At 43.9% G+C, this 23,650-nt stretch overlaps 1 protein-coding gene across 3 annotated transcripts in view; it reads right to left on the bottom strand.

The window, feature by feature from the left end:
- Positions 1–22,482, bottom strand: part of RYR2 (ryanodine receptor 2) — an 830,565-nt gene extending 808,083 nt beyond the window's left edge. For all 3 annotated transcript variants that reach the window (XM_053605591.1, XM_053605592.1, XM_053605593.1), the window contains exon 1: positions 22,123–22,482. In XM_053605591.1, coding sequence (XP_053461566.1) covers positions 22,123–22,170 — 48 coding nt within the window. In that variant the 5' untranslated portion in view covers positions 22,171–22,482. The remainder of the gene's footprint in view (positions 1–22,122) is intronic.
- Positions 22,483–23,650: the final 1,168 nt, after the last annotated feature.

Genomic DNA, 23,650 nt, shown 5'->3' with positions numbered 1-23,650 from the left:
TCCTCTAAAGAGGCATAGGTTAGCTGACTGGATACAAAAACTCAAGCCAGATATTTGTTGCATACAAGAGTCACATCTCAACTTAAAAGACAAATACAGACTCAGGGTGAAAGGATGGTCATCCATATTTCAGGCAAATGGTAATCAGAAAAAAGCAGGTGTTGCAATTTTATTTGCAGATACAGTAGGCTTTAAACCATCAAAAGTAAGGAAGGACAAGAATGGTCACTTCATATTTGTTAAGGGTAATACTCAATATGACGAGATCTCAATTATTAATATCTATGCACCGAACCAGAATGCACCTCAATTTATAAGAGAAACTCTAACAGACATGAGTAACTTGATTTCCTCCAGCTCCATAATCGTTGGAGATTTCAACACTCCCTTGGCAGTGTTGGATCGATCCTCCAGAAAGAAGCTGAGCAAAGAAATCTTAGATTTAAACCTAACCATCCAATATTTAGATTTAGCAGACATCTACAGAACATTTCATCCCCAAAAAACTGAATACACATACTTCTCATCAGCCCACGGAACTTACTCCAAAATTGATCACATTTTAGGTCACAAGTCTAACCTCAGTAAATTTAAAGGAATAGAAATTATTCCATGCATCTTCTCGGACCATCATGGAATAAAACTTGAATTGAGTAACAACAGGAATCTGCATACCCATACAAAAACATGGAAGTTAAATAACCTTATGCTGAATGATAGCTGGGTCAGAGATGAGATTAAGAAAGAAATCACCAATTTTTTGGAACAAAATGACAATGAAGACACAAACTATCAGAACCTCTGGGACACTGCAAAGGCAGTTCTAAGAGGGAAATTTATAGCACTGCAAGCCTTCCTCAAGAGAACGGAAAGAGAGGAAGTTAACAACTTAATGGGACATCTCACGCAACTGGAAAAGGAAGAACATTCCAACCCCAAACCCAGTAGAAGAAAAGAAATAACCAAAATTAGAGCAGAATTAAATGAAATTGAAAACAAAAGAATAATACAACAGATCAATAAATCAAAAAGCTGGTTTTTTGAAAAGGTCAATAAAATAGATAAACCTCTGGCCAACCTAATCAGGAAAAAAAGAGTAAAATCCCTAATATCATCAATCAGAAACAACAAAGACGAAATAACCACAGACTCATCAGAAATCCAAAAAATCCTTAATGAATATTACAAGAAACTTTATTCTCAGAAATATGAAAATCTGAAGGAAATAGACCGATACTTAGAAGCACGCCACCTTCCAAGACTTAACCAGAATCAAGTGGAAATGTTGAACAGACCCATATCAAGTTCAGAAATAGCATCAACTATACAAAACCTCCCTAAAAAGAAAAGCCCGGGACCAGATGGTTTCACGTCAGAATTCTACCAAACCTTTAAAGAGGAATTAGTACCTATATTACTCAACCTGTTCCAAAATGTAGAAAAAGAAGGAAGACTACCCAACACGTTCTATGAAGCAAACATCACCCTGATCCCCAAACCAGGAAAAGACCCAACAAGAAAAGAAAATTATAGACCAATATCACTAATGAATATAGATGCAAAAATATTCAACAAGATCCTAACAAACAGAATCCAGCAACACATCAAACAAATTATACATCATGACCAAGTTGGTTTTATCCCAGGGTGTCAAGGCTGGTTCAATATACGTAAATCTATAAATGTAATTCAGCACATAAAGAAATTAAAAAACAAAGACCATATGATTCTCTCAATTGATGCAGAAAAAGCTTTTGATAATATCCAGCATCCCTTCATGATCAGAACACTCAAGAAAATTGGTCTAGAAGGGACTTTTCTTAAACTGATAGAGGCTATCTACAGCAAACCCACAGCCAATATCATATTGAATGGAGTTAAATTGGAATCATTTCCACTCAGATCAGGAACCAGACAAGGCTGCCCATTGTCTCCATTGCTTTTCAACATTGTAATGGAAGTTTTAGCCACCGCAATTAGGGAAGAAAAGGCGATCAAGGGTATCCATATAGGGTCAGAAGAGATCAAACTCTCGCTCTTCGCAGATGATATGATTGTGTATCTGGAAAACACTAGGGACTCTACTACAAAACTCCTAGAAGTGATAAAGGAATACAGCAGTGTCTCAGGTTACAAAATCAACATTCATAAGTCGGTAGCCTTTATATACACCAACAACAGTCAAATTGAAAAAGCAGTTAAGGACTCTATCCCATTCACAGTAGTGCCAAAGAAGATGAAATATTTGGGAATTTACCTAACAAAAGACGTGAAAGATCTCTATAAAGAGAACTATGAAACTCTAAGAAAAGAAATAGCTGAAAATGTTAACAAATGGAAAAACATACCATGCTCATGGCTAGGAAGAATCAACATTATTAAAATGTCCATACTACCCAAAGCAATATATAATTTCAACGCACTCCCTATTAAAGCTCCACTGTCATATTTTAAAGATCTTGAAAAAACATTACTTCGTTTTATATGGAATCAGAAAAAACCTCGAATAGCCAAGACATTACTCAGAAATAAAAACAAAACAGGAGGAATCACACTACCAGACCTCAGACTTTACTACAAATCGATAGTGATCAAAACAGCATGGTATTGGCACAAAAACAGAGAAGTAGATATCTGGAATAGAATAGAGAACCAAGAGATGAATCCAGCTACTTACCGCTATTTGATTTTTGACAAGCCAATTAAAAACATTCAGTGGGGAAAAGATTCCCTATTTAACAAATGGTGCTGGGTGAACTGGCTGGCAACCTGCAGAAGACTGAAATTGGACCCACACCTTTCACCATTAACTAAGATAGACTCTCATTGGATTAAAGATTTAAACTTAAGACATGAAACTATAAAAATACTAGAGGAGAATGCAGGGAAAACCCTTGAAGAAATTGGTCTGGGTGAGTATTTCATGAGGAGAACCCCCCGGGCAATTGAAGCAGCTTCAAAAATACACTACTGGGACTTGATCAAACTAAAAAGCTTCTGCACAGCTAAGAACACAGTAAGCAGAGCAAGCAGACAGCCCTCAGAATGGGAGAAGATATTTGCAGGGTATAACTCTGACAAAGGTTTAATAACCAGAATCCATAGAGAACTCAAACGCATCAGCAAGAAAAAAACAAGGGATCCCATCGCAGGCTGGGCAAGGGATTTGAAGAGAAACTTCTCTGAAGAAGACAGGCACACGGCCTTCAGACATATGAAAAAATGCTCATCATCTTTAATCATCAGAGAAATGCAAATCAAAACTACTTTGAGATATCATCTAACTCCAATGAGACTAGCCTATATCACAAAATCTCAAGACCAGAGATGTTGGCGTGGATGCGGAGAAAAGGGAACACTTCTGCACTGCTGGTGGGAATGCAAATTAATACATTCCTTTTGGAAAGATATATGGAGAACACTCAGAGATCTAAAAATAGATCTGCCATTCAATCCTGTAATTCCTCTGCTGGGCATATACCCAGAAGACCAAAAATCGCAACATAACAAAGATATTTGTACCAGAATGTTTATTGCAGCCCAATTCATAATAGCTAAGTCATGGAAAAAGCCCAAGTGCCCATCGATCCACGAATGGATTAATAAATTGTGGTATATGTATACCATGGAATGCTATGCAGCCTTAAAGAAAGATGGAGACTTTACCTCTTTCATGTTTACATGGATGGAGCTGGAACATATTCTTCTTAGTAAAGTATCCCAAGAATGGAAGAAAAAATACCCAATGTACACAGCCCTACTATGAAACTAATTTGGGACTCTCACATGAAAGCTATAACCCAGCTACAACTTAACAATAGGGGGAAGTGGGAAAGGGGGGGGTGGGTAGAGGGAGGGGAATCGGTGGGATCACACCTGTGGTGCATATTACAGGGGTATTTGCGAAACTTGGTAAATGTAGAATGTAAATGTTTTGGCACAGTAACTGAGATAACTCCGGAAAGGCTATGTTAACCACTGTGATAAAAATGTGTCAAATGGTTTATGAAGTGAGTGTATGATGCCCCATAATCATATCATTGTATACAGTTATGATTTAATAAAAAAAAAAAATAAAAAAAATAAAAAAAAGAGAGAAAAAAGACAAGCTACATCCTGGGAGAAAAACATTTGCAAACTACCCATCTGAGAAAGGACTCCTAATTCTTTGATAAAGAATTTTCAAAACAACAGTAAAAAAAAAAAAAAATTTATTTAGAAGATGGGCAAAAAAACTAAGAGATTTGACTAAAAATATTTACACTGATGGCAAATAAGCCTATGAAAAGATGTTCAACATTTCTGACTACTAGGGAAATATAAATTAATACCTTGATTAGCTATCACTACAAACGTAGCAAAATAGCTAAAACTGAAAAACAGCGGCAATACCAAATGTTGGCAAGGATGTGGAGAAAGTGCATTGCTGGCAGTGATGTAAAATAGGGCAGCCGCTCTGGAAAACAGTCCAGCAGTTCTTTAAAAATGAAACATATACTTACCTTATAACCCATAAAACATGGTTCCTAGGGATTTATCCCAGATACATAAATGTCTGTATAAGATTATTCATCACAGTTTTAATTACAATAATGAAAACTGAAAACAAGAAAAATGTCCTGCCACCTTGGTTGCTTAAACAGAATACGGTACCTTAATTGCATGGAACGGCTGTTAACAGCAATCTCAAAGGTCATAGACTGTACCATTCTATTTACGTAACATTCTCAAAATGACAAAATGTAGAGAGAGAGAACAGAGTTGCCGGGGTGCGGGCTGATGACAGTGATGTCTCACATGGCAGCAAATAAGACCAAACATCTGAAAACCTAGAGAAAAAAACGGCAACAGAAACAAACCTCGAGGAAGAATATCACAAGAGAATTTGAATCTGGAAAAAGAATCAAATGCAAATCCTATTATTAAAAAATAACTGCAAATTTAAGAAATCCAAGCTGACTAGACCAAGGAAAAGGGTAGAACCGGTAGAAAGGTCAGTGGGAAATACCAAGATTGAAGTACTAGAAGAAAAAAAACAATAAAAATACTAAAAAGAACATAAAAGAGACATCAGGAACAGGAACAAAATGTATACAACTGGAATCCCAAAACAAAGGAAGAGAAAAAATGAGGCGGAAGTAATGTTTGAAGATAAACTGACCAATAATTTTCCTTTTTTTTTTTTAAGAGACAGAGCATCATTTTGTTGCCCTTGGTAGAGTGCCGTGCTGTCACAGCTCACAGCAACCTCCAACTCTTGGGCTTAGCCAATTCTTTTGCCTCAGCCTCCCGAGTAGCTGGGAACACAGGCACCCGCCACAACACCCTGCTATCTTTTGTTGCAGTTTGGTTGGGGCCGAGTTTGAACCCACCACCCTCGGCATATGGGGCCAGCACCCTACTCACTGAGCCATAGGTGCCGCCCCAGTAATTTTCCAAAATGCATGAAGAATATCAAAACACAGCTTCAAGATACTCTGCAAACCCCAAACAGGATCAAGAAAAAGAAAACATCACCTCTAAATGAAAACAGTAAGACTTACAGTACCAACTGGCAATTCCACGTGCAGATAAGGAAAAATACAGATGTTTTCATACAAATACTCACAAAACTGTCAATAACCCCATGATAAAAGAAATCCTAAGGAAGTTCTTCACAGAGCAGAAAAATTATCCCAGATGTAAGCACAGCAACACAGGAAGGAATAAACGGCATATAACACCCAGGCAAACCAATGAATACTGACTCTTAAAAGAGCAGTAACCTACCAGGCACAGTGGCTCATGCCTGGCCTTGGGAGGCCCAGGGAGGAAGATCACTTAAGGCCTGGAGCTCAAGTCCAGCCTGGGCAACACAGTGAGACTTGTCTCTATAAAAATATTTTAAACTATTAGTGGGGCGTGGTGGCACACACCTGTCCTCCCACAGTTACATGGAAGGCAGAGGGCTTGAGCCCAGGAGTTCCTGGTTACAGCAAGCTACAATCATGCCATTGAACTCCAGCCTGGGATACAGAACAAGAAGAAGAGGGACGGCGCCTGTGGCTCAGTGAGTAGAATGCCAGCCCCATATACAGAGGGTGGCAGGTTCAAACCCAGCCCCAGCCAAACTGCAACAAAGAAAAAAAAAGAAGAAGAGGAAGAGAAGGAAGGAGGAATAAAGAGAAGAAGAAAAAGGATGTCATATAGAGCAGAGGTTCTCAACCTGTGGGTTGCGACCCCTTTAGACTGTATTAAAGGTTGCGGCATTAGGAAGGTTGAGAACCCCTGATATAGAGTTTCAATGCCTATATGTGTATGCAGAATAAAATACGTGAACACAATAGCACAAAAAGCCGGAGAAACCCTGTCTCTTTAAAGAAAAAAAAATGCTTCACTTATTAATACAATACTCAAATAAAAACATACCCTCGGTCTCCTACAACTTATAGCAGCTTTTCTTCTCTCCACCTCACTCATGTGAAAAATTGTTCTGCTCCCAGTATTTCAGTTTATGGCATAAAAAGGATCTTATCAAAAACATTTCAGCAATCATTTTTCCCTGCCCATAAAAATAGTCTGAATTTATCTAACCTTAAAAATAGACTCCATTTATCTACAGTATCGGGGCTCTTCTTACAAGTCGTACTGCTACATTATTCAAAGTTCTTGCCCCTGACTGTCTGAACAACAAGGAAAAGACGTGCCATTGTTCATTTTTCTCCCTTATGCAAAGCTATGCGAGTCCTTCTCCTTGATTTATTTACCAGGTTCTGTTTTGGTCAGATTTCATTATTTGTGTTAGAGAGCAATGGCATTATCATGGTTACATGGGGTTTTAAAAGTCCATTCCTCTGCCCTAATAAGTCATCTGAGTTACTCGTATACACAGCCCCTCTTACAAAACTCTCGGCTCCAGTTTGCCCAAGAAATGATCTTTCTGTTCCATCTCTACAGTGTGGCTGCACGAAACTGGTGTGTGGAACCGTCCGTATCATTCTCTACTGACATTCAGGCCCTGCCTTAGCTGTGCAGAACAATATTTTTATTGTAACATGAACTATGTTTCTTGCTAATGACATGCAATTTTCAAAATTCTGTTCTATAGAAAAATGTCTCCCGCAGGATCAAAACTAGGAAATGTTTTACCAGCAGTAAATAAGGCAGTTCCTTAATGCTTCATATAAAGAAGTTGAGTAGCTATCTCCCCAACGGCCAATTTGCACTGCAGTGTTCTCCTCCCACTCAGGTCCCCTTCTCCAGACCGGCTCCACAAACAGCCCGCCCAGGTGAAAAGACAGTGGAGCCCCGAGGAGAGAGAGGCCTCCAAATCACTGGGTTCAACCCCTGCCTTCCTTCCAACCCCCAAATCCTCTTTCACATTTGCACAAGAGTGATTTCATTTTCTAAGAAGGGAGATCTAGATATGCTTGGATTGCTACACTGGAGTCCGGGCTGGTTCTAAACTTTACTGTGACACCTAGAGACTTTGACCTTCACACCGTGAAGCCCTCTGCATGTCCAGCGAGGTGCTCAGGCAGCTCTGGGCACGCTGGGCAAGACCATGCAGAAGGATGATGAACACTTCGCCCAGCACATTACTGGCTGAAGGAAGTTTTTAAAAAGCTAAAGAATATATAGCTTTGACATTTGGCATATCCTTATATACATATATACCCTGTTTCCCCGAAAATAAGACATCCTCCAAAAATAAGACCTACTTACAGGAAAGATAAGACGTGCCCTGAAAATAAGACCTAGCACATCTTTGGGAGCACACCTTAAAATAAGACACTTTTATTTTCGGGGAAACAGGGTACATAACATGTATTATGTAGGCAAAAGATGGACTGTATTTAATTTGTTAGGGCAAAAGGTGACATATTTTTGCCTTAATTATTTTCTCGATGCGTGGAAGCATGTGGCCTGGCTAGTTTCGAGCAGATCCTATAATAATCATCATCTCAAAGGCAGATTCCGTTTAAGAAACTGCAGGCACTGATTCAGAACACTACAGAGATTAAGATATGTGCTTTGCTGTTAAGTGCAGATATCTGTTGAAAGCTTTTACTTTTAAATCACTGGCTTTAAGTATGAAATAAATGTGGAATTTACACACTTAAATGCAACATAGATATTGTTGAGAACTGTTTTTAAACAGTCCTGTACAAGCTACAAATTATATATGCAAGATAGTGCCAATTACATAAAAATGTGGGGGGAACTCCAAAAATATAACTTGCTAATTTTCTAAAAAATCACTGAAATTTTCTTAGCCAGCTACTCATCATAATAGGAAAGCCAAGAGTGGCCTCTATCAGCTGAATTACTGTTTCCTAAGATATTTCAATGTTTTCCCCTGACCCAAGCTTTCAGAAAATCACTCTATTTCTATGTTGATCCTTTGCCAAAAATTATTTATAATTACCTATATAAGACCTGGGGTCTTTTAAGTTATCAGCTATGAAAAAAAAAAGCCACCAGCAATATGAACTTCTCACACTTGTCCTAATGAGATACGCCTGCTTTAAGACTAGCTGGATTATTTAATCACTAGCACCAGCAACAACCAAACAAAACACGCCCAGCTTAGAACCTATGAAGCTCTAGAGAGCTCTAATTTTAATTACTTATCAAAAAGTCCCCAGCAGAAAATGAAATTATGCAAAGCTAAACCAAAGTCAAATGAAAACAGTGTGTGCTCTCAGATTATGTAAAGGGGTAAGGAGTAGGCATCTGCTAAAGGAGGGGACGCATTAATTACATGCGCCCAATAATGGTAGCATGAATGGGAAGGGGTCTTTAGCCCATTTTGTACCTAGGACCTGGCTACGTCAATCACCCCTCATCTCCTACAACTTTACATTACGGTCTCTCCATGACAAAAAAAAAAAAGAATCCATAACTTTCTTTTATTCTTCCTTCCCTCTCAAGCTTCCACCTCTTCTCTCTTCTTCCTCAGCACATGGGGTGCAAAGATCATCTACGTCATATGCCTCTGCTCACTGCCACGCTCTCACGTCTGGGTCTCCTGCAGTCCGGTGTCTCCTTCCACTTCCTCCTCTCTGACGGGCCCGTCGGAGCTGTCCTCCATCACCTCCCTCTCAGCCTTTATTGCTAAGTTCTCTCCCTTCTCCGTCTCTGAGATCTTCTCATCCCACATCAGAAGTGTCCAATCCACCTCCACACTTGAAGCTTTTCACCTGGAATTTGTTTCCTAGGGCTCATCAGACTGGGTGGCTTAAAGCAACAGAATGTGTCTCACAGCAGGCCAGAAATCTGAGCTCAAGGCTCAGGCTGGGTTGGTTCCTTCCGAGGGTGGGAAGGAGAAGCTGTCCCGGGCCCCCTCCCTGGCCTCCGGCAGCCTTCGGGGTCTCCAGACATCACAGGGGTTCTTCCTAACGTTCCATCTGGGTGTATCTGGACACCAGTCACACGGGAGAAGAGGCCTCCCGTGATGGTCATTAGACCTCTTTACCTTGATGACCTCTGTGAAGACATATTTCCAAAGAAGGTCACATTCTGAAGTCCTAAGGATAGAGACGTCGATATATCTTTTTAGGGAGGACACAGTTCAGTCCATCACATATCTCGAAATAAATACATCCAAAACAAACCTCGTGGCCTCCCCCTAAAATTTTCTCTGCCTCCTGATTTCCAAATTAACACTACTCCATTTCTTTAAACCTCCTAAGCTTATCTGTGTCTTTTTCCTCTCCTTACACCTCACCAGTTACTGACCCCATGAACCCTCCTGCGCAACATCCCTTAAACCTCCCCGCTTTTTTGCATTCCCACGGCTACCACCCCAATTCAGGCCCGAATGACCCTGCACCAACTCCATGCTGACTGTCTCTTAATAGGCTTCTGAGTTCCTTCCAGTCTCGTTCTGATCTTTCCATATCCCAATTTATCTTATAAATTGCTGCCACGTTCATCTTCCTAATGGACAGCTCTGACCCATTTCCCTCTCTAGAGAGGGAAAAAATAAGAGTAACTTCAAAGTTCCCCTCTGACCTTAGGAATTAAGTGTCAGTCCCGTCCCTGATCCTGACCTCAAGGCTCCCCAACCCTCCCAGGATTATCCCAGCCCAAACTCTCACGTCATTTCTGTCCCAAACATGCACCCATGTGTTTTCTGCTTATTTCTATCAGGGTCCTGTCAAGGAAGGAAAAACCTTTCTTGAGGGTTTAATTGAAAAGAAGCTAATGAAGGGGTCACTTGCCAAGGAGTGGGCAAGAGTGTGACAGGGCCCCACGGTGGACGGGACATCTTGGGAGCAGCAACAGAGGGAAGTTGTGCCCAGCCCTCCATCTGAGACTACACGGAGAGGAAACAGTGTCGCCAGCACCAGGCCAGTGAAGGAGCCTCCTGGATGTAGAGCTGGGCAGAGGGGCAGGCACATTGCCTGACTCACATTCCCCTTTCCATCTGCCCCGTCTTTCTACCCTCTTTCCCCAAATTCATCAAAACCCCACCCACTTTTACTTTGGGAGGCATAGTAAGTGATGTGACAGATCACTTTTTAAAGTAAAAATATGACTCTTAAACAGAAATTGAACACATGTCAAAGATTTTATTGATTCCCTTAGTTAAAGAGCCAGCGTGATCTCACAGCAGGTTCAAAGGCGACACCACAGGACAGGGGAACGGATCGGCCTCATCGGATCTGAGATGAGGTTCTGCTGAATCCCACACTATTCCCGGTCTACACCGCATTCCACCTGACACAATGTTCATTTCCTACAATCAAGAATCGAAGGTTCAGGAATCACGGCTATCAGTTTTCTACAACTTAACAGAACTTTGAAATAGCTCAAAGGCAAAGGACAGGCAGAGATCACCTAGACGGATTAACATGGGGGGCAGGATGGCCACACAGTTCTCTTCATCACCTGGTTCTCAGTGTATCACGACTTTTCCTGACCGTGGACGGATGGAGAGATGGAAAGGCGGAAGGAAGCAGAGAGAAGGGCTATGGCATCTGGACGACCCTGGGCTCTCCAGCAGCATCATTTACTGCTGCTTCACCTCTGGGCAGCTCAGTTTCCTGATCTTACAAATGCAATTAATTAACTGCTTTCTAGACGAAATGGATCATTCCGGGAATCAAATGAATTGCAGGTATCTTGTCTGAGCTGAATAATGGCAGCCAAAATGCTCAGCCTTCCATTTTCCTTCACTTGCCTCACAATCCTGAGGTTAGCCCGTGATCCTTGCACTTCCCTTTCAGTGTGAATGCTGCGTGACAGTGAACGCTGGCTCCTCCAGGAGGTCCAGGAAAGTCATCCTGCTGGGACTCAGACCCTCCCTGCTCAACACCCTTTCCCCTGAGAGTCATCTGATCGCTTTGTCCCCTCTGCGGTGGAACATTTGCTTTTTCCTTACTTCCCATCCCACCTCCAGTAGAGAATAAACCTCCTGAGGAGAGGACCCAGGTCAGGTGTAAGTCCCAGCCCTACGGGGCACACGTAGGCAGTCAATGAACATTTTAGAGTGAGCTAAACAAAGATACCCGGCAATGGCGCCGGAAGGGCCCACACCACAGCCCTCTCCTCTCCTCCACCCACTTCTACGTCCTCTCTTGTGGAGTTGGACTCATGTCGGGCCACCTGGGCAGGCTGCCCCGTGTGATACGGCTCTTTGTGGCAGGAGCAAGATGTTTACACTTAATAATGACACCCCATCTTTAGGAGATGAAGGTCCCTGGACTGTCACAAAGAGGATGACAGTGAAACTGAGTTCTCTAAGCTTCTCTGACAGTCATCAATCAAAAACATCGCATCACAGCTTTTTGTGTGTCTGGGATTCAAGAAGAAACGTTCTCCTGCTGTGGTGCTAAACTTACAAGCCGGGGCGTGTAACCTGATCCTAAGTCCCAACTGGGAGCTCTGTCCCTGAACGCACATTGTGACAGATGTGCGTCCTGGACTGAAGGGACCTGAGGGGATGTCCCAGAAAAATAAGGTAAGATAGGTAAAGGGAATTGAGGGATTGACTCGTGCGCGCGCGTTTGTGTAAAGGGAATTGAGGGATTGACTTGTGCGCGCGCGTTTGTGTAAAGGGAATTGAGGGATTGACTCGTGCGCGCGCGCGTGTGTGTGTGTGTGTGTGTCTGCTACAATTCTCAAGTTTCTCAATCATCCTTCAACACATCGTTCTTCCCAGAAAGGAAGGTAAAGACTATGTTCTTCACCACAAGTTCATCACTGTGACATCCCCTGAAAGACAGTTCTTGAAAACACTGTTCCTTTTTAAAAAGGCTCTTTCTTGTTTTCATCCCTAAACCCACTCCCCTAAATAAATGTCAACTGTTCCAAACTTAAAATGAATCAAAATTTTCAGAAACTTCTCAAAATGAATACGGGAGCCCTTTCAGAGACCACCGTGGAACGTTACTGAGACTTCAGCCCCTCTTGGGCATGCTGCTCTGCATGGTAGATTCTGCCTTCCCTGGGGGTCTTCACATTCCGTATGAAATGCAAACTCTGCTTTTACTACCATTTATTCCACCTTGTAGAGGGAAGTATCGGAGCCTCACATGTCAGGCACGTCCATCACCTCTTCACCTTTGCACCCTTGAGTTTATGTGAAGCACAAACCCCACAGGAGCGTAAGCTTACTGTTCCCAAGCTGATGTGTTTGGGCGTCTCGACTCCACGGGAACATGTCCTCTTCTCCCTCCACAGTCTCACCTCCGTACTGGAATAATGCTGCAAAACAAAGCAGCTGCCCCATTCATACACCTGGGTCAAGGTTACCCAGTAAACGTTGCATATAATTGCCCTGTTCTGTATTTATTACCTAAAATACTATCTTGGGTCATCCGTTCCATTCAATTCCACAAACGTTAAACACAGGCCTATGACGTGGCAGGTGTCCTGGGAGGCACTGTAGCATAGGAATTCACATTCACTATTATAAAGCACCTTCCTGAAGGGAGAAGAAGGGCATCAAGTTTCCCTCTTGTTTTAAAATGCCTTCATCTCCAGCAAAAAGGGCCTCTACGGTCCCCAAGGCCAAGGCAGGTTCTAGAGTTGGCCTGCCAGGGTCTGAGACCAGAGCTCTACCACTTGTATCTGAAAACTTGGGGCTGCTGACTTGACTTCTCTGTACCTACCTCTGAGGGATTTTGCAAGGATTTCATAAGAAAAGGTACATGAGATGCTTAGAGCAGACATCCTAGACAGTGCGTATCAAGGAACCCTACAGACACACAGTCACCGACAACAGCAGGTAGGTCACTACATAACACAGCCCCGTTCTGACCCAGCCTCATACCAGGGAGATGGTTACTCCTCAAGGCTAACATGTATTTGAGATCTGAGGAACTTTTCTCAACTTCTAGGCCTACTCCAATGTGCCCTAAGAATGTCTCCAAGAACCTTGAAAAGACATGTGGACACCATTTTCCCCAAACACTGAGATGGTGAAAGTTTGTCTCCAGCCTTGACACTATTACAATGGCGTCTCTTATAACCAACTCACTCATGAGCCCTGTAGCCCACCCCTCACCCCTCACCCCCCAAAAAACCCATCAACACAGACAAAAACCCCAATGCATTGGAAGAAGCAACAGACACCAACAATTCAGTTACTCATGAACCGATGTAACTAAATCTCACTGTGAAGTCAAAGTTTGGTTAACTTTTCATTCATTCATGCACGTGTATGTGTGACTAAACCTTCCTCAAGAAAATTTCTTTCAATATGAAATAAATATAAATTCCAGCAAAACCTAAATGAATTTTAAATCATAATTCCTTTTATTTTGATAACTAGAAACCTGCTATGGAAATTAAGAGAATACCATTTTCCATGGCTATAAACCCAGTGTGATTCTCAGCATTCATTTTAACAATATCCATTTACTCAAGACTAAGGGATGGATTCTTCCTGCAATTTTCCTTTCTTCTTTTTCTTTCTTGATCCTCTGAAAATACATTTTTGTATTTTATATCTTTAGTTATGTACTAAATATGAGTGAAACTCATGGGTTCAAATGCACATTATGAAACCGATTCTAAACTCTGAAGGAAATAAGACAATTAAAATTTCCTCGGAAGGGCAAGAAGTGTGCAAAACTCTTTTCAAATTCTCACAATGTTGAAAGGAAAAGAAGGTACTTGCCATAAGAGAAAAAGTAAATTGGCCACATCGAGTTGTTCTTTCCTCCACAGAGATGAGAAGTAAGAGCCTGTCTCCCCAGCACAGTAGGAACCATGTGTCCCAGTGGACAAGTGTGGCCACTGCTGCCTCAGCCCTTCTCAGCGTTCCTGCTAGCCTCTGAGCTCCCATCGCACTTCCTGCTGTTCCTGTCACTTTGCCCTGCACCTGACTTGCTTCCCCAGGTAGATTTAAGGCTTTCTTCTAGTAAACTGGCAGGTACTAATCATAGGTTGGTGGATGGTAAGTTTCTGGGCCCCATCCCGTGGAATGTCCTCATGTGTCCATGGCTCCAGCTCTGTATGTCCCCCCCTCTAGTGAGAGCTCTGTTTGGGTGAAGAGAACGGGGCGATTATGTGCAGGTCCTCTGAACACTTCAAGTTACGAAGAGGAAGGCCTTGGATTTCCATTTCATTGCAGCAATATCACCACAGAACTTTTAATGGGCCATAGGAACTAAGAGATCTATCTTCCTCCTATGCTTTGAGGCCAACTGTAACAATTTAGGGAAACCACAGAAACCTGGGCCGCTGCTTCACCACCCAGGGAGAAGGTAGTAATAGGAAGACGGGTAAGCACTTTATAGCTCAGACAGTACAGAAAATGTGCATACAACATCACTAGCAGTTTGATTACTGACCCTAGGGTCCACCAGGGATGAGGACTGCCAGAGACCCCAGCATCATTCAAAGTACCTACTTCAAGTCCAAGGGCAAGATTTTGTTAACACTCATGCTTCTGAATGGTTTGAGTCTGTCTGACCCCAGGACTATGAGCACAATTGGAAATGAGCTCAGAGAGTCCACTAGCGATAACTAACTGCTTATTTTAACCTCTCCTGAGGGGAACTCGATAGGATCCTTCCAGTCCCCAGTCACACAGCCACTATTAGCAGGGTCACCATGCCAGCGAGTCCCATGACTATGAAGATGGAAGCAGGGAATTACACCGCTCTGCTGGATGTTCCAGCAAATGCCCCCTGAAGTCGCCTCACCATACCATACGGAGTGGATCCCATGAAACACAAGTTCTAACTAGAACCTAGTAGAGTAGAACCTCTGTAAGTTGACCATCCGAGGAACTAGAACAAATTGATCAACATACGGATGTGGTCAACATAAGGAACTTCCATTGAGTACATGGGGGGCATGTCTGGTCTACATAGGCCAACATAAGCAGGTGGTCAGTGCAGGGCAGTGATCAACTACGGAGGTTCTACTGTATTTCTCTGGGCAGCTGCTTTCACGCAGACTCAATTCACTCCCTCACTGTTCTTAGTGCTCTTGCTTCAGTGACTACAACTTCCTTCTCTCTAATTTCCCTCCCAAGCCTGAGACTGGGTGTTCTCTCCCACTGGTCCAGGAGCTTCGGTGGCTTCCCAATGCAGGAATCGTCACCTCATCCCTCCCCCTACACACCTCCTCTGTCCTCATCTCAGAATTTCACCACCAATTCTCCTCCCCTTCTGCCTCTAGAAGGATCCCTATTCCATTCTCACACCCTCACTATCTTTGCCTCCTTCCTTCATAACAGATTCCTTCTTTCTGCATTTGGATACATTCAACTGATCTTCACTTTTAAGTGGAGGGAGGGGAGTGATCTTTTCTCCTGTCATGATCTTTGACTTGTGGTAACATTGCTCTTAAACCTGCCCCGGTCCTAAGCATCATGGAAAATGAAAAACCCCAACGTGGTCCTCACCATCCCACAGAGAATTAGGGGGCTGACCTTAAACAAGGGATAGAACAGACTTGGAAGTTCAAGAGATGGTCAGAGACAGATAAAATCAGAATTGGTTGGAGGAACCCAAGAAAGCTCCGTGTAGGATGGAGAACCTAACCGAGGGCAGATTATAAAAGGTCAATAGCCAAGTAGAGAAGGTGAACTGGATGTGACAGGATGGGAACTTAGATGTCAGGAGAGAAAACAGAATTAAATGAATACATTAAGCACCCCACCCCCACCCATGGGCCAGGCACTGTACCAGGTTTTCACATAAAGTTCTACCATGTCATCTTCAAGAATCCCTCTGAGATGTGTAATAATATCTTTATATTACAAGAGAAATTAAAGAAATCTTAAGTCCATGAAGCTAGGTACTGCAGACCCAATCCCTACTCCACCATAAGGTCTTTAGACAGCTAGGATCACACTAGTGTTTCTAAGACAACCCCAGAAATGGGGGTGCCACCTATCAATCAACAAAGCCAATAGGAAGAAGAGTCATTCCAGGAACCAAACAGGCCATGAACTCAGGCTGGCAGGTCCAGAGTCCGAGAGGCAGGGGGAAGTCTGAACAGAGGCTTCTGCCGGGAGCTGGACATGAGCACTCAGGGCTGTCAGGTGTGTAGTAGGTTTCTTATACAGGAAAAAATGGCTTTGAGAAAGTTCCTTTCATCTCCCTGGCTCTTGGAGCTGGATGAAGTCATTGTCAAGGCTTTTCAAGGTCTTTTATTCCAAAGATCCCAGATTTTGTGACATAGATAAGATAATGAGGCCAAAGGGACAAAACAGGAAACAAGACAGAATCATCTGGGAGCACCACTGACTTGGAGTAGAGGGAGTGAAACCACCCCCAAAAAGCATGATCAGAAATGGAAAAAAGTTACCCAGAATGTGCCAGGTCTCCAAAGCCAAACAGAACAGCTTTCAAAGAGGAGGGTCAGGGTAACAGAGTTTGAGAAGGGGTCTGAGGGAATAGGGACGGAGAGGCACATTGAGATTTGCCAAGGGGGCGGGGGGAGGGTACTGGTAACATCTCCAGGAAAGTGGTTCAGGAAGCGAAGCTAGATTCTTACAGCGAGAGTGTAGAGACAGGCAGCAGGGCAGAGATCACATTTGGAGGAACAAACGGCTAAATAAGGTATCAGGGGCAACCAAAGAAATTGAAAGATGGAGAAATTAGTATCCTGCAAGAAAAACCAGAAGGAATAACGGAGAAGGACACAGACAATCAATCAATCAATCAATCAATCAATGCACAGTGGCTCATGCTTAAATCCTAGTACTCTCAGAGGCCCAGGTGAGAGGATCACTTGAGCCCAGGAGTTCAAGACCACCCTAAGCAAGAGCAAGACTCCATCTATACAAAAAAAAAAAAATAGAAAAAATGAGCTGGGCATGTTGCAAGCCTGTAGTCCCAGCTGAAGGCTGAGGCAGGAGGATCACTGGAGCCCGGGAGTCTGAGATCTCGGTAAGCTATGATGATGACACCACTGCACTCCAGCCTGGAAACAGAGTGAGACCCTGGGTCCAAGACCAGGATCAGTCACACGAAGAACTGTAAATTTAGAAAGGACAAAAGAAACCTCCTTTTCCATGGCTGGAAGGACAAGAAGCCAGGTGCGGACAGAGAACCCTGTGAAGGTCAAGGTAAGTATAAAAAGAATGAGACAAGTGCATTTAAATCTTCTCTGTGAAGAATGATGTGCTGCTAAACTCCCATTCCGGCAGCTCTTCAGAGATTTTCATACACTCGGCATTACTCTCCGCCACTAACTTGGAGTGTGGCACTAGGCCAAGTTATTTTGCCTTTCTGAGCTTAGTTTCCTTATCTGCAAAATCAGAGACGGGTGGACTGGGTAATGTTTTACCTCTCTAAGGTTTTAGAATTTATGCATGTGTTTTTCCCTTCTAATTGTCCCATGCCATCCTCTAAATCTCTTCTTTGCAATTAGTTGCAGTCCCTACTTATTTTGAATGCTTCCTTCACACCTAAGATGTGCCATATATACGCAAGGCATTCAACTATGTTTTTCTGAACTAATGAAATTCCCACAATGTCAGAGTTTCAGGAGATAAATATGTGCTTTATCATTTTTCCTCTCTCTATCTACACAGGCATAGTCACCAGCGCTGTTGGAATCCCTCCTTGAGTTTGCGGCTGTGATAAAAATACTTATCTAAAGCCAAAGTACAGGTAAGATTGACTGTCACATTAATTTGCACCCTAAGGGTTGTAGAGCCTACCCTTCCTGCCAGTACGTGCACACCAGCTTCAAAGTAAAAAAAAAATTAAGCTATGTGTGTGTGCAAATAAATATTTATTTATATATGCATATGTATTATATGCATTATATATTATTTATATAATATATGCATATTATATTATTTATATAATGCATATACATTAAAATGCATAATGCAAGCCTGGGTAGGCATTCCTGTTCCATCATTTCCCTCAGAAAATACTATGGTGCATATCTATCTAAATCTCCTAATGGGTTCATTGCCAAAGTAGCAAAAGGGGCAAATTTCCACTGCACACACAGGCTTTTCATCTGTGTTCTCTGACATTCCCATAGTTGAGAACAGTGCGTATCCTGTTTGCTATAACTTAAAACGTACTTGAGCAGAGTGAATAAAGCAGCCTTTCTCTCCTGGGAAGAAGATGATTAACCTCATGTTTGGCTTTTAGTCCTACTTCCGCACTGCTGAGCCCAGACGTCATACCATGGACCTTTACAAACCAGAGCTAACCACTCCTGCCCAGCCAATTTCACAGCGTTGCACACTGTATAATTGTCATGATTAATTGCTAACTACTTTCTAAGAAGCTTTTTGTGGTTGTGGAGCAAGATGTGTAAGTACTAAGAAGAACTCGACTATTTCACTCTGCAAAGGAAGATCGGAGGAAAGCTCTAAGCTCTAAGCTTTCCTAGCAGAATAATTTTCACAGTCAGGACTAAGTTTAAAGACTGAACATGGAAATACAAAACTATACATATAACATGGTACACCCCAAAAGTAACTCAGCTGTGCTTTCACAAATGAAAGAAAGCAAAGCACTCAGAAAAAAATTAACCTTTCAGTAAGGTCATTTTATGCCATGGTTTACAAAAGTCAGGGGAATATCTTCTATCAGATTCTATAAAATTGCTTAAAGAAAAAGAGGAGTGTCACCAAAAAGATCCATGTTGCTAACTATCAAATTACAACTCACTGCTACATGGGTAAATTAATAAAATTTTTAAAGTAAACCACATATCCCAAATTGCGGATATGTTTAGATATAACAATGAATAAAGCCATAAAGAGCTTAAGGCTTACTGTAGGATAGGATTCTTCTACCATAAAATGAGTGTCCTGGCACAACCAAAGTTTCCACAAACATATTCTCAATCTCTTTCAAAGAAAAACAGATCAGAGTGGGCATATTTCCAACTGATGGGGGTGCCACTGAATTGAAAAAGATAATAGTTCATCCATTATCCTAATCATCTGGAAGGAATGTTAGCAGATGACATAATGAAAAAGAGATCAGAGAGGGACCAGTGCAGGGCTCAACAGTGACAAAAACCTTTCACAAGTAAAGAATTAATTTACAGCAGCAGACATAACTCATGGCTACAGTCCATTAAAGATTTCACCTCTACTTCCCTTAACATTGATCTCAAATTTCTTCTAGAAAAAGAAAAGAAAAAAGGCTTTCAGAGGACAGACAGATGCTTCGATGTGCCGGAGTGCTGAATATAAATCAATAAACAATGATCTGCTCAAGATAATTATTAGGATGTTCCAATCAGAACATACAAAACTCTGGCCAACTTCACAAATATGGTGTCTTATTTTCTTTTTTTCTGCACAACAGCGTCACTTATCACTACCAAGAAGTCTTTCATTTACAACCATTTTATCAACATGTACAGTATTCCTAATACTCCTTGGGCTATTTTCTCTAAAAAAGAAGAATTAATTCCTGTTGACAAGCCTGCATACAACAGAAAAATAAGTGCCCCAGAAAATAAAAGAGATAAATGCAATGTAGAAAATATATCCTCTCCATTATTAACATTTAACACTTCTGAACCATCGACATTATTGGCTTAAGAGGAAAAAATGGAGAGGATAAATAATAGAGAAGCTAATAAAGGATTTGAGAATTTCCACATGAAATTTCAAAATGTTGAGAAAAAGGAATGGTTTCCTCTCCAATGTTAATGCTACACCAAAAATACACCCCTACTCCATTGTGCTACCTTCTTCAAGGTCACTTAGCAGCAGCACAACCACCTATGGATGTTTTATTAAAAGAAAAATCCCAGCCTAGGCCTGCCAGATCTCTACCCAGGACCCACTTATCAAAGGTGTTGCTCCCCTGACAGGCAGCTGTCCAGGGGCATGAAACAAACATTACTTTATATGTGCAGAACTCCATCAGTAAGCACATTCTTGGGTCTCTATTAAGCATTCTGATAACACCACCTCCATGAGCTCAGCTTAACAGTTCAGCCTGCAGGAAGCCCTTGAGTGCATGAAGCCTACCGAAATTTCCTGGCTAATTTTAACCCCGTGGAGTGTGATAAAAATTGAGTTGAAAATTACACTGCAACTAAATATTTTATCCACCCGAATAAAAGACTCCTGAGTTTTGAGAAAAGTCTATTGTGACTTTACATTTTTTAAAAATCTTAGACAAATTTTCCACTAAAAAAATAATAACCTGTATTCCTAACAGGTTTAAGATTCCCTATGAGCAAGGTGTTAGTAGGTATTAACAGGCTCTTCAGAGCCCAGGTATCTCAACAGCGCACGCAGGCAGCAATCAGGTTAGACCATTCACCATCTGCGCTCACCCTAGACTTTATCTTTTCCAAAGCTCTCTCTCGCCTCCGTTAAGGCCCAAATGACTGCTCTCTCCCCGCAAAACAAAAAAGGAAATAAACAAGAAAAAGAAAAGAAATTAAAGCAAAGGAGGAAAAACCCAGTCATGTACAATGTCTCTGTACAAATACACTGTTTTCACTTGTTCCAAATGCATCATCAAGACGATATTCACACCTAAAAGTTCCTGACTGGTTAATATTTCAACATTCAGGAACTGGTATCTTTTTCACGGTTGAAGGAAGAAGTAACAGCGGAAGCTGCAGTCCTCGGCAAGTCTGGGGAATCCTGTAGGGGAACAACCTTGGGTAAGAAGGACAGAAGCAGAGGAGCAACCACTTAAACGCTGCTGCTGGAAGGACGCTAACTAGGTTATACCTAACACGAAGTTAGGGCATTTTCTTCCGTGGAGAGGCTCGCCAGCCCCAGCTTCGAGGTGTGCATTACCTCAGCTGGGGAAGTATCTGCAGTGTTTGAACAAATCAGGGGGAGGAAGGAGCAGTGCCAAGAGGTACTTAAGAAGAAAATAGTGTATTCGTGTGGAGCCAACCTTTCCCTGCCTGTCACCAGTGTGGAAATGCTGGGCAGCCACCTGCCCTTACACAAACACGCGCGCGCGCACACACACACTTTGCTGCACTTGGCATTCAACCAACGAGCATTTAGAGAACGACACGTTCACGATGTCCCCAGCAGCGCGCGCGCGCACACGCGCGCACACACTCGCTCCCCGTGCCCCTCTGCAAGCGGTCACAGCACCACCACGCCACCAGCCCCGGGGACCTCGGAGGAGACTTGGGGGAAATCTCCGGACAGTCTTGCACCATCTGGCCCCGGCCAGCTGCGACCCACGCACGCTACCCGGAGTAAGCGAATCCACGTCTCCGCTCCGTGACGGCGCGCGGGTTCCGCCCGAAAGCCCGAGAAACTGCGCGGCGGCAGTGTTCCCAGCGACAGCCCGAGTCCCCGCCGGCCCGCACGCCCCACCGGCTGCCCTGCTCTGCACCCTCACCCGGTGGCACGGAAGGTCCAAGCCCAGACACAGGGCAGGCCAGACCGGCCGTCCCCTCCTCCCTCGGCTCCCGCTGCGCCGAGGCTCCGGTCCCCGGTGCCCCGGGACCAAGCCGGGCTCCTCTACCGGCTCGCGGCGCTCTATCCCCTTGCTTTACACACGCGCGCACAGACACGCTCCCTGCTCTTCCCTCGCCCCAACACGCACCCCTGCACACACTTGGTGATGCCGGTTCCTCCTGCATCCCCAGTGGACATCCCTCGCCCCGCCCGCGTGTCCCCCAGTCACTCTGCCCGGACCCCGCTGGTAGCTGCCCTGGCGCCCCCTTCCCCCGGGAGAACACGCGACGCGCGGCGCTTACAGTTCGCAGGAACTGGATCTCGTCCTCGCCCTCGCCCCCATCGGCCATGGCTCCGCGCCTCCTCGCCTGGGCCGGCTCCTGAGCCCCGCGGAGCCCGGCGGCGGTGGCCCCTGGAGCTGTCCGCTGCTTCTGCTGTCGGGAGCCGGGGGCGGGAGGGGGCCGCGCGGCTGGGTGCCGAGCGCCAGGCGGTCCCCGCCAGCACAGCTGAGGAGGCGGCGCGGGGACGTGGGCGGGCGGGGGCGGCCCAGGCGCGGGGCCTCCCCGCGCCGCACTGTGCGGGAGGAGGGCGGCCCGGGCTCGGAGGAGGCGGGAGGCGGCCCGGCAGCCCAGCAGCGCTCGCTGCCTGCAGCCGGCGGTGCGCTCAGCCCAGGCTTCTCCAAGCGAGTGCGCGGAGCCGGGGGAGCCCGCGGAGCCGGGGTTAGTGCCGCGGTGGGGGTGGGGAGCGGGGGCGGGCGGGCGGGGAGGAGCTAGCCGGCTCCCCGCTGCTGCAGGTGATCCGCAGCCCGCTGCTCCGGGCCGCCAAACCCGAGGCCCAGCGCCACTCACTGGCTGCGCTGGGAATCGGGCCCGAGCGCACCCAGCGAGCGCGCGGCTCGCGCCCAGCTGGGGTCCCCGGGCTCATTCACTTGCTCCTTGTGACCTTAAACCTATGCACTGCGCTTCTTCCTCCAGGACTGGGCTTCGGCAATGATTTCCACAGCCCTGCGGATCTCAGGAAAGAATTTTTCAGACGAACGTACGGACTGGTTAATCTCCAAGTACAGGCTATACAACACATGGTATTTTAAACTCGTATTACCTCTATTCACGATCCGCAAGAGAATTCTTCAATGTCTACTTTTGGTGTACCATGCTTTTCACATACAATTTATAGAGTGCACGGTTGTGGTGCACGGATCTTGAACATGTTCATTCAACAAATATATAGTGAGCACCTATGCCGAACAATGTGGTACACGAACAGATACGGGATTTATATAAAAAGGCAAGACTCAATTCAACAAGAAATTGCAGTGAAGTGTAGGATAGAATCTGTAAGTTTGAATCACTGGATAGATCTAAACGCAGACTATGGTGCCCATTATTCTGAAAGAAATTCGAGCTTTCCTCCGCAGATAACAGCGGGCGCTTTCTCAATCCAGACAACAGCCCCCCAAGCCCCACTTAACACGCAGCTGGGACTAAGAAATGCAGAGTCTGAGGCGGTTTGGACAAGAAAGCATTTCTCTCTTACTCCTAATGCACAGCTCTTTAATTTATGATACTTAAAAGAAGCATATAAAAAAAAGCATTGTATGCAAAGTAAAGTTTTCAAATGTCAATCCTACAAAGATACAGAAAGGAAAGATTTCCATCAGTTTACCTTCATTACATTCTGCAGCATTTAACCCATCACTATAATCTGCTGATAAGTTCTCTGCAGCTTGCATTTTAATGTTAGCAAGTTTAACTTTGTATTTACTGGGCTAGGTTTTTTGTATTTCCAGGAGAGTGAATACCATAAACAACATGCCTATAAATGCTCTCC

The sequence above is a fragment of the Nycticebus coucang genome, chromosome 10 (assembly GCF_027406575.1).
Source record: "Nycticebus coucang isolate mNycCou1 chromosome 10, mNycCou1.pri, whole genome shotgun sequence".
NCBI classification, from domain to species: domain Eukaryota; kingdom Metazoa; phylum Chordata; class Mammalia; order Primates; family Lorisidae; genus Nycticebus; species Nycticebus coucang.
This window is presented reverse-complemented; position numbering and strand designations above follow the sequence as displayed.